We start from the raw sequence: 11,765 nt of genomic DNA, 5'->3' as shown, positions 1-11,765 counted from the left end.
GGAAAGAGGAATGGTTTCACTTTATCCCTAATAAATAATGGTTTAATGTTATCTTGTAATGGCTTATAAGTAGTACAGATGTACGGTGTTATCTTTGTGTGTATTAAAAGCATTAATTTCTTACAAGATAAGTAGACTGAATTTTCATATTTCTTTTATGAAATTCTTTGATTTCTTAATATATGAAAAGCCTCAAAAATGGAGGTGGCATAAGCCTCTCTCAGGTTCTGAGCTCATTTCAGGCATCTCCTTAAATGGTAACATGAACATAAAGTAGGGTGGTGGCCTGGCAGAGCAAGGAAGGGATGAACTACAGCCATGTAACATGGGCAGCCCAGAGAGGACTTGCCTTGAGGATGGGAGTCAAGAATGATTCTGCACTTTCCCATCAAGGTCGTTAGGAGGGTGATGGTGTTATTAATAGAGGAGGAAGTCAAGAGAGGAAGTGGCATGAATAAGAAGAAGATGAATGTCACATTGGTTGTGAAGGACCTCATGAATTTTTTATCTGTTTGGCTTAGATGAGCCAAAGTAACAACATTGCTCCTGAATATGAGAGAAGGAAGAGGAAAGGCCTCTACCTTGGGCCATGAAAATGCAGAACAGAGGAAGAAGGTGGGAACCTAATGCTATGACCAGATCTAGAGCACTTTCAGTCTATGTTTCCCATTTTAAAGACCAAGAGTATCTACTGCCCCAATCCCCACCAATATCGAATAGAACCCACAGAACCAGAGAGTGATAAAGACTAAAGGGGAACTTTGAGATCATCCCAGCCAATCAACTGTTTTTACAGATGAAGAACCCAAGGCACACAGATGTGAAAAGCATGTGAGCACTTGGGGGCTGACACAGATCTAGCCCTGAGTTCTCCTGACTCTTTTTCCTACCACCTGAGAGTAAGTCAAGAATCATGCTCACTTTTCTGATATTCCAGGGCACAGTGCCTTCCTTTGCAATATCATGACACATACACCTAAGGTGTGTGGCACTATTAGCTTTAACTGCCGCATGGAGAGAGGAGCCTAGAGGTGGCAATGGAAAAAGAAGAGGAAGCACCTTCCCTAAGCTTATTCTTACTGGGAAGGAATTGAAGCAAACAAAAGCCCTTCTGCTCATATAAAAATTTAACTAAAGAAGAGATCTTTATCCAATTATCTTAACATCAACCTTAGTTTACCAGGGAAAATTTCTAGAATCAGAAAATGTTAAAGAGTAAGCTACATCTGGAGAGATGATTGAATGAGGGTCAGATCCTTATTCTGATATTTGTTTAACAATTTCAAGTAGTCTCTCTAAAAGTTCCTTAATCTGATTACTGACATAAAAACTGACCAAATTCCAGGAAAGCAGTTACTTGTCAGAGCTTTCCTACCTTGACACAGAAAACATCCATACCTTTCTCAGAATTGTTCTTCCTCCCATGAGGGATTCGATGGAGGCAAAGAATATATCCATCTTCTGTCTCAACTAGGTGTTCTTCACTAGGAAATCCCCAGTAAGAGATTATTTCACTCTGTGGAAAAAAAAAGAGTAATAATCATGGAAATTCTAAGGATAAAATCTGACAAGATATTCCATATTAACAGGCAAAGCAGAAGATAAAATGTCAATGACATTCTCTAGGCTTTACTTAAGAAATCAATTGTGATTGAAATGTTAGTCTGCTGAATCTAGTAGCACACCCATGACAAGAATAAATCTTCCACTTGTTTTATCCATGTGTTCTACTCACACATTTTGGTTAAACCTTGGTCTCATCATTCTAGCAAATTCTACACCAACTATGTCTAATTTTACCATAGCTTTGGGCCTCTTTGCTTCCATCCTGGCTCCCAGGCACAAATAAACCCTTGTTTCTTTTCTAAATATGCCAAATAATACTATGATCTATCAACAGTCTGATTTTCTTGTTTTAAGAGGTCCCACCCTGGGAAACGAAGCATAAAGAGCATTAATCAATGAATCAATAAATTACACTAATAAAATACAGAATGGCAAGGTGAAGCTGAAGAGTGAGAAAAGCTTAAAAATATGGAACTGTGATCAAATTCACTTTTCCATAAGATCCATGGGGCAATTGCTAATAGGAGCTCAGTAGGATATGGGTAACTCAACTATCCAGAAGATTTAATGTAAATAAGTGTTCATTACCCTCTCTGCCATAATACGTGAAAGCATTTAATTTTATTATTTTTAAAGGAAAAAAATAAAAGGACGGGGAGAGGTAAAAGATTTCAGTCAAGAATTAAAATTTAATTTTAAGACCCTGATGTCAGGTCATATTCTCTTGGTTCACTATGAATTGATTTCAGTCTCTAAGATGGACTGATTCTTCAACTGGGTCACTCCATTGTATGTTTTAAAGTTTCTGTTTTCTTTATTAATCTCTATTTTCCCAATATTTTATGCCTAAGTGAGGCATTTCCAGATTTTATTGTTTACTTAAGATTACTAACTCTTAAATATTTTAATTACTCAAGGGGTTATGTTTGCTTATTTGTTCTAATAAGACATTTACCCAGATATTTTGATTTTTGTATTAAACTGTGCTCCCTGGACATTGCTAATCACAATCCTTGTTTGATATATTGTAAAAAGCAATGCTCAGTAGTAACATTCTTGCAAAGTTTTGATAATTTTTATTGTTCTTTAAACAAATTTAATGATACTTAAAAATGAAACAAATTTATAAAAATATTATTTATCACTTAAGAAGTATATAGTTTTAACAGTAAGATACAATCAATAAAATATACATTACCTGGTGGGAAAGTCTAACAAACTGAATCTAAGATTCAGAGAACATGACAAGCACAATGATATATAAAGAGATTAGAATTTGTGATTCCATGTAGCCCATATAACTAAATTTAAGAAAATAACATTCGTCATATTCATTTTAAAAGCAGGTGACTTTGAGAAACTTACCACATTCATATTTGTTTCAGGATCCACAGGTGTCACTTTTCCTCCAGATGTCTTGGAATGCAGGGTCCCAAGAACCAGACAGAACACCAAACCCAAGAGCCGCATTTTCATTCTGTATAAAACAGTCTATTCTTATTTGTCCAAATTTCACTACACACAATTATGTTGGTAGATTAATGTTCCTATAAGAAGTTCTGAACCAGGTTTAAGGCAAAAGTTAGGTGAAGGGCAAATCTGAAACAAATGACTCCAGTCATATCTGGAAGCAAAAAAAGGAGAAATTCTTCTTTTTACTGGAAACCTCCCCACTGGTCACCCCTGTTAATATATGTCTTTTGGAGCCCAGCACGTCTACTCACCTCTTTACCACGAGGTTTAAAAAATATATTTTGGGAGAAATAACAGAAGGACTTAGAAGAAACTAGGCTGAGAAAAAGGAAGATCTACAAAAGTCTGGAGCCTGTTAACCTCACACCTCTTGCCATCTTATTGTGATTTCAACATCTTAAGTTCAGCCAATATTAGCTCTTGGCCCTCACTATCTACTCACTTCTGTTCTTGTTCAAAATTATATGTCAGGATTCAATTTTGTCACCAAGGGGGAAAAAAGTGAAATAAGAGAGTCTGTAAAAAAAAAACAGGGAAAGAAGACCATCCCCTCCTTCCTTCTGAAACCCTCTAACCATAAACAAAGACCATTTAGTTTCCGGCAGCGAAGGTACAAAATCACAACATAGCAAAGACTTGGGGATAGATTAAAGGCAAAGTGAAGTGGCTCTCTCAAAGACACCCAGGTGGATAGAGGCAAGGCTGGAATTATAGCCCAGGCCACCTACATTTTTTAAGATAAATATTATCATTTAAAAAGATGCATGCATGTATGCCCATATAAAGACTTGTACAAAAATATTTATAACAGACTGAGTATAATAGCCCAAAGCTGCAAGAACCCAAATAGGTGAATGGATAAACATATTGTGGAACATATATACTACTAAGCAATACAGAGAAATGAACACACAATAAAATGAATGCATCTCAAAATAATTATGGTGAAAGAAGCCAGACCTTTCCCTTCCAAAAAATAAATACATACAATTCCATTTATATAAAACTCTAGAAAATGCCCTTCCAGGCTAGATTACCTGTGCTTTTCTGGGCTCTCTTAGCAACTTTATTTCACCTCTTTCTATATTTTAACAATCCAATTAAGTACTTCACCGCAGCCATTTTATTCAGCTTAGGGTGTCTGACTCAATTTTGAACCCCGACGACCTAAGTGCCAAGCACCTACTAGATGCACAATATAGATTCTGCAATGTGGGATAGGGGCGGTCCAACAACTCAGTGGCTGAAGAAAAGCCCCAAAGCATCTTGTCATTTAGCTTAATAATAACAGCAATAATAATATTAATAATAATTACAACAGCAACAATAAACATTTCGGCTCCCATTTAAGTTCTTGCTGTGCGCCAGACCTCGCAGGCAGCGCTTTTGACCTACCATGTTAATTACGCCTCCACCCATTCTATGCTGTACCCTTAAATCCTTTTCTCAAGAAACAGATTCACCCGAGTTAAGTACTGAAAGCCAAGTGCCCGCTGGGTAAATAAGTGTCGCTGGGATTTTTCACAAGGCCAGATGCCACAGTCCACTCTTGACCAGCCTGTGAGTTAACAAGTTAGAGGTCGGGCCGGCTCCCCAAGTTAGAGGTCGGGCCGGCTGCCGACTGGGGGTAAGGAGAGGAGCTGGGAATCAGGAATCTTGGCTGTCACCGCACTCCAAGGCCTCTGGGCAAGCTTTACTGAGTGGCAACCGCGCCTGCCTGGGGAGGGGAGAACATCTTCAGAGAACCCCCCAGACACCTGGGTCACTGGGAGGGGCTTCCAGCCGCCCGCAGGTGCTCCAGGCAAGACCCGCCGGAGGTCAAGCGCAGAGAATGCTACTGGCCTTCAGGGACGTTGGGACTGAGCCCCTGGGGGCGGTGCGCGGCCCGCCCTCTGAGTCCGTGGAGGCAGAACCCAAACTGCCGCGCCCGCGCCTAACAGTGCAATCGGAGCGGGAGCTCACCTGGAGCCAAATTCCTGAGCCACGGTTCAGAGTCGTAGTGCCCGTCGGCAGGGGAGGGTGAGCGGAGAAAAGACCTGGAGTGGGCAGGCCGCGCCCACCCGAGGGCAGACATCTGCACCTCACAGACTATTAGCGCCGCCAATCAGAGCAGCCGGCCACTGGGAAGTGCCGCCTAGACTCCGCCCCGGCTGAATGTCGCGGCATCCCAGCCGCCCGCGGCCCCCGCAGAGCATGCGCTGTGGGCGGACCCTAGAAGAGCCGAGGTCTGGCCTTCGAGTTCCGTCCCAGGGCAGATTCTCAGTTCCATTTGCACGCTGCAAACACCTGGTCTCTTAGCTCTGCCCCAGGAACTCCTGCAGGACCGGCATCCCTAGTTCTATATTATGCGCTCCATATAAAGCATTTAGCATTGTGCCTGATGCAAAACAATTTTGCTGTACGTTTTAATACCAAACATTGTTAAGATATTTGGAGTATAGCAGCCAACCAAACGAGGTCCCTGCTCTGCTGCTTACTTTCTAATGAGAAGAGACACACCATTCATAAATAACTACATAATATAAAGTAGTAGTAAGTGTTATGAACAACAACAAGAAAACAACAGTAAATGTACTGGCTGGAAAATTACTGCTTGCCTATCGCCCATGGGAACATAGGCTATCACCCACGGGAACATGACATTCTAATAATAAGCTTTCTGTTTCTGTACTCCCGCTTGCACAACCAACCTGTGGGTTGACAGGTAGTGAACAGGAGAAAAATAGACCTTTGTGTTTAAGACAGAATGAGGAATGGGATTTAGGGCTTAAAAACCCTGTACCTCTACATTTTGGGGCTGCTTAATTTGGGGTCTGCGTAGCCCTGGCAGACCCAGCTGGCTGAATAAAGAGAGTGTTTCCTATGACTCACTGATTTCTGGTGGTCCGTGTGTCTTTCGGGGGCTGGCGGCTACAACATAAAGAGATAATGAAGGAGAGTGCTGTTATATGTACAGGCTCTAATGAAGTGACATCTAAACACAAACAGGTAATTAAGAGCCACATAGCTATTGGGGAAAGAGCATTCTGGGGTGCAAGAAGAGTATGTGCAAAGGCCCTGAGGCAGGAATTCTACTGATGGGTTCTAGCAAGAGTAGTGAGGTCAATGTCACTGGGAGAGAATGTGCTCAGGTGGAGAATGGTTTCCTGGAGGTAGTTGGGAGCCACTTGTAAAGACTTTGATTTTTCTTCTGACTTGATGAAATGAGAAGTCTGTGGAAAGTTTTCAAAAGAAAGGCAACGTGATCTAGTTTACAGTTTAGAAAGATCACTCTGAATATTAGGGTCAATTGTGAAAGCAGGGAGACTAGTTAGAAGGTAATTCAATAATCCAAGTGAGAGTTAATGATGGTTTGGACCAGGATGGTGAGAGTTGTGGATGTGGAGAAAAAAACTTGACTCTAGGTATGTTCATGAAATCAAGCCAACAAGATTTGCTGGTGGTTGGATACAGGTATGAGAAAGAGATGTCAAGGATGGTGCTAATGAGTTTAGTAAAATGGGGTCGCCATGAATGCACATGGGCAAAGTGCCAAGAGGAGCAACGTAGGAAGGAAATCAAGAGTTTGTTCTAAATGTGTTGATTTTGAGACACCCATTAGAGAACTCTATCAGCTGAGGCCTTGTCAGGAAACAGAACCCACTCTAGGTATTCCAAACAGAGGGAATGCTTACAAAAGTAGTGGAATTGCTGGGAAGCCCAACAGGGTTAGGCAGGCCCAAAGAGATCACAAACAGCAAGAAGGGCAGAGGCATTATTGGGGAAAATGGTGTCACCAGAAACCAGAGGTTGTAGTGTTGAGCAGTAGCCACTGCCAGAGACACTACCCAAGAACAAAAGAGAAGAGCTAAAGATACTGTGGCTTTTCCTTCTTCCAGCTCTTCAAACTCCCACCAGTCCCTTCAGTGGGTCAAATGCAGCCTGAAGCTAGTTGACACAGGAGCCTAAGAAGTGCACCTTGCAGGGGTCGGACCCCACCACCTTCTGTAATGTAAAGTAGAGCAGAGGAAGAGCAAGGAATGGATCTGGAGACAAAATGGCAAAGATCACCACTAGGATTTATAAGCCTACTGTTCAAAGTCAAATTCCAGGCTAGAGATATAATCTGGGAATAATCAATCAGTTTAGAGACAGTATATAAAGCCATGAGACTGGATGAGAACCCCTAGAGACTAAGCAAAAATAACAAAGAAGGTACAGAAATTCAGACGATATAAAAACTGAGAAGATATAAAAGCTAGGGTTAGAGGAGAACTGAGAGTGTTGTACTTGATGCCACGAGAAGAAAAAAAATTTCAAGAGAGTAAATGATTAGCCTGGGAAAGTAACACTAATAGCTTGAGCGAAGTGAGCACTGAGAAATGAACATCAGATTAGCAGCAAATCTGTGTGTCAGACATTGTGCTGAGCCCTTTACATAGAATGTCTCATTCGGTCCTCAAAACTACCTCCACAACCCCATTTTATAGGTGAGGAAATGGAGGCTTAGAAAGGTTAAATATATTGCCCCAAATCACAAAGGTAGAGAGTGATTCGACTCAAAATGCAAACCAGCCAAATTAAATCCAGGTTGTCATTTATGAATGAATGAATAAGTGAAAATTCAACCGAAGAGATTCTTCACCCAGTTAAGAGAGAATTTCCCCCCACTTTCTGCTTTGGTCCATTGTAATCCAAAATGACTGATGGATGACCCATACTTTTTACTATAAAGAGAAAGCTTCACAGAAGACAGGGATACAGGTGTTTCGTGTGGCAGTGGGGGTGGGGAGAGGGAGAGGGAGAAAGTAGTAGAGAAGGATGTGGAGTGGGGGAAGAGGGAGAGAGAGAGGAGGAGAGAGGGAGAGAAACTCTATTGTGAGTGCACATGCCCTGGAGGTCTGGGAAGGGTTCCCCTCAAGTCTTGGGCTGAGTACTAATTGGCACTTACATGTGGAAAAAACTACACTACACCAGGAAAAGAACCATATGAAAGAAATAAATGGGAAACCCCCGCAAGTTCACACAGGACTGGGAATAGTTCAGGTTCCACCCAGCCAGAATGGAAAAACCTTATAATATACAAAGCACTGGGTAGAAGATTCAAAAGGATATTGTCTCAGCATTGGTGCCAAATTAGCCCTAGAGTAAGGCTCCTTAAAAATAAGAGTCCTTAAACAGATTTCCTCAAATGATTTTCACTAGGGTGCCAAAACAATTCTGCAGAAAGAATAATCTTTTTAACAAATGGTGCTGGAACAATTAGATAGCTATATGCAAAACAGTGAACTTCAACCCTCGCATCTTACATAAAAATTAACTCAAAATGGGTCATAGACATAAATTTGAGAGTTAAAACTATAGAACTTCCGGGAAAAAAGAAATAAGAGCAAATCATGGGTTTGCCAGAGATTTCTTAAATACAACAACAACAACAAAATTATCACAACCCATGGGAGGAAAAATAAACGCCAACAAATTGGACTTTTTCAAATTGAAAAGTTTGTTCTTCAAAAACACTTTATAACCACAATGAGCACCACTTCACACCCACTGGGATGACTATAATGAAAAAGACGGATAACGACGAGTGTTGGTTAGGATATGGAGAAATCAGGATTCTAATATACTGCTACTGGGAATGTAAAATAGTGCAGCCGCTTCGGAAAACAGTCCACAGTTCTTCAAAAAGCTAAACGTATAGTCACCATATGAAACACCAATTTCACTCCTATGTATCAATCCAAGAATAATGAAAACTTATGTCCACATAAAAATTTGTCCATGGATGTTCATAAGAGCATTACTCATAATAGCCAAAAAGTAGATACAACCAAATATATATCAACTGATGAATAGATAAAGTGTAATATATCTATACAATGGAATATTATTGCATAGTAAAAAAATTAAGTACTGATACATACTACAATACGGATGAACCTTGAAAACATGCTAAGTGAAAGAAAACAGGCAAACACACACACGCACACGCACACACACATACATTTCATTTACAAGAAATGTCCAGAAGAGGCAAATCTATAGAGATAGAAAGTAGATTAATGGTTGCCTAGGGATAGTAGTAGGGGATGGGGAGAATGTGTGTTGACGGCTACAGGGGGCGAGGTTTCTTTTTTCCACGATGAAAGTGAATTGTGGTGACGATTACACAACTCTGAACAAACTGAAAGCCATTTAATTATGCACTTTAAATGGGTGAATTGTATGGTATATGAATATATCTCAATAAAGCTGCTTTTATTTAAATGATAAGGTATTCTCTTTATAATTTAATAAGATGATTAAGAACCCAATAAAAATGGGCAAAAGATTTGAATACATCATCACCATAGCAGACATACAGATAGCAAATAAACATGTGAAAATATGCTCACCATCATTAGTCATCAGAGAAATGCAAATTAAAGTCACAATGAGATACTACTATTTTACCCATCAGAATGAATAAAAGTAAAAAGTGTTGATAAGGATGCATTGTAGCTAGAAATTTCATGCATTGCTAAGTGGAAATGTAAAATTATATACGCACATTAGAAAAGAGTTTAGAATGTTCTTAAACGATTATGCATATGCCTACCATATAACTCAGCCATTCTACTCCTAAGTGTTTGCTCAAAATTGCCAAAGAGAAACAAGCTAACTTCAATAAAAGTCCCTCCAGTCACTGAAAAGCAGCTTCTTGAATTAAATAACCTGTGCTCAACCAGGGGATTACGTGCTTGAAATTCCAAAGCAGTGGTTCTGAAAGAGATCATAGGAAGACATAGACCTATCAACAAGGCTGGGGATAATCCACCGTAAAGAAGGACCCCAAAGAGTTTTCTTTTGTTTATTTGGGTCATGGCAATTGATATTTACTATATTAGAAATTAAAACCTGTAGGATGATTTAGTGACCTTCTCTAGTTTGGAAAGCTGCAAAAATTTTTGGCTTGTAAAAAAAGCTCATGAAAGCTACACTTAAAATATTCAATCCCCATCTCTTTAAAGTCTGAATGATTGGTTTCAAAAGGATGTCACAATTTCATTGGCGTTACAATATTGTGTCAAAATGTTTTGCTGCATACAACACAATAAAGTACATAACTAATATCTATAAAGATAAGGGGAGGCCAGCAGTCATCATATTTTCATTTCTTATTTACAGCTTTGCTCCAGTTTCTTTGGAGTACATTCCTTGCTTGGAATGTTTGGAGTACATCCCATACTCCCACTTCAGGGCTTTGCACTAGTACCTATTTCTGCATGGAATGTTCTTAGAGAGCCACATAGCTCCCTTCCCTCCCCTCATTCAAGTCTTTGCTCCAATGTCACCTTGTTAGTGATTCCCTTCCCTGACCTACCTATCTAATCTTACAAAACCCCTTGTATGTTATATCAGTCACTTTTATCTAAAACCTTGTAATATGGAAATTTTCAAACAAAATTTAAAAAGTATAAAGGCGCTTCTTCATGTATCTATAATCCAACATCGATAATTAGCAACATTTTACAATCTTAGTTTATCCATAAATACTTCAGTCTGCATCTTTAAATAAATACTTGTATTTTAGAAAGACAGTCACCATGCCATTATCATGTCTAAAATTTAATTGTATCATATACAAGTATATATTCAGATTTCTCAGCTGTCTCAAAGATGTCTTGTTACAGTTGACAAGGTACACATATTGTTTCATAATTTTTCCATAGCTATATCACCATTCAAAATATTATATATTTTATGTATTTGTTTACTGTCTCTCTCATTAGAATATCAACTTTGTGTATACAGAGATTTTTTGTTTTGTTTTTTGTTGTATCTTCAGCACTTAGGATGGTTCTTCAATGCAATAAATATTCAATAAATGTCTGTGGAATGAATGAACAAATGAATGAAGTTAGCAACAAGGATATAACGGTCAAGGGGTATGCTGTATAAACCTGGTCAAATGTGTTATTTTCTTGCTTTAAAACGTTGGGCATCTTTTCTGAGCCTCAATTTTCCCATCTGTAAAATAGGACTAATTTTTGCAAGGTTGTTGTGAGAGTTAGACAAAATCTGTGTAGAGTGCCTGACAGGTAGTACACTCTCAATGTAGCTCCTATTTTTATTTTCCATTAAGTTAAAGATCTTGAGATGAAATCATTTTGGATTCAGGATAAGTCCTAAATTCTATGACAATGTCCATATGACAGAAAAGGAGAATACACAGGGACACAGGGAAGAGTACCATGTGAAGATAGAGGCAGAGATTGGAGTAATGCAGGCACAAACCAATAACACCAAGAGTCACCAGAAGCTAAAAGAGACAAGAATGGATTTTCCCCTAGAGACTTCAGAGGGATCATGGCCCTACAAACACCTTGATTTTAGACTTGAAGCCTCCAGAATGGGAGAGAATAAACTTCTGTTGTTTTGAGCTACCAAATTTGGGATGATTTGTTATAGCAGCCACAGGAATCTAGCACACATCCCTCCACACTGATACAGCACAGATCACCATGCCAGGGCTCAGCCAGTCTGATGGTTTGAGTGACTGATGTACATTTTGAAGCAGCTTTACCATATTCTCAACTAATCCAAAGTCCACCAGCCTCTCCCTCTCTCTCTCCCTCTCTCTCTCTCTCTATCTCTCTCTCTCTCTTCTCTCTCTCTCTCTCTCTCTCTCTCTCTCTCTCTCTCTCTCTCTCTCTCTCTCTCTCAATCTCTCTCTTTCTCTTCTCAATATATCTTTCCCCACC

The 11,765-nt window shown here is 39.6% G+C and overlaps 1 protein-coding gene across 1 annotated transcript in view; it reads right to left on the bottom strand.

Annotated features, from left to right (window-relative positions):
* LIPA (lipase A, lysosomal acid type) overlaps nucleotides 1-5,153 on the bottom strand; it is a 30,181-nt gene extending 25,028 nt beyond the window's left edge. The window contains exons 1-3 of the mRNA XM_006925967.3: nucleotides 5,002-5,153; nucleotides 2,932-3,043; nucleotides 1,399-1,516 (exon numbers count right to left, since the gene is read on the bottom strand). Of these exons, the coding sequence (XP_006926029.1) occupies nucleotides 1,399-1,516; nucleotides 2,932-3,042 (229 nt within the window). The 5' untranslated portion in view covers nucleotide 3,043; nucleotides 5,002-5,153. The remainder of the gene's footprint in view (nucleotides 1-1,398; nucleotides 1,517-2,931; nucleotides 3,044-5,001) is intronic.
* Nucleotides 5,154-11,765: the final 6,612 nt, after the last annotated feature.

The sequence above is a fragment of the Pteropus alecto genome, unplaced genomic scaffold, assembly GCF_000325575.1.
Source record: "Pteropus alecto unplaced genomic scaffold, ASM32557v1 scaffold88, whole genome shotgun sequence".
Lineage (NCBI taxonomy): Eukaryota > Metazoa > Chordata > Mammalia > Chiroptera > Pteropodidae > Pteropus > Pteropus alecto.
This window is presented reverse-complemented; position numbering and strand designations above follow the sequence as displayed.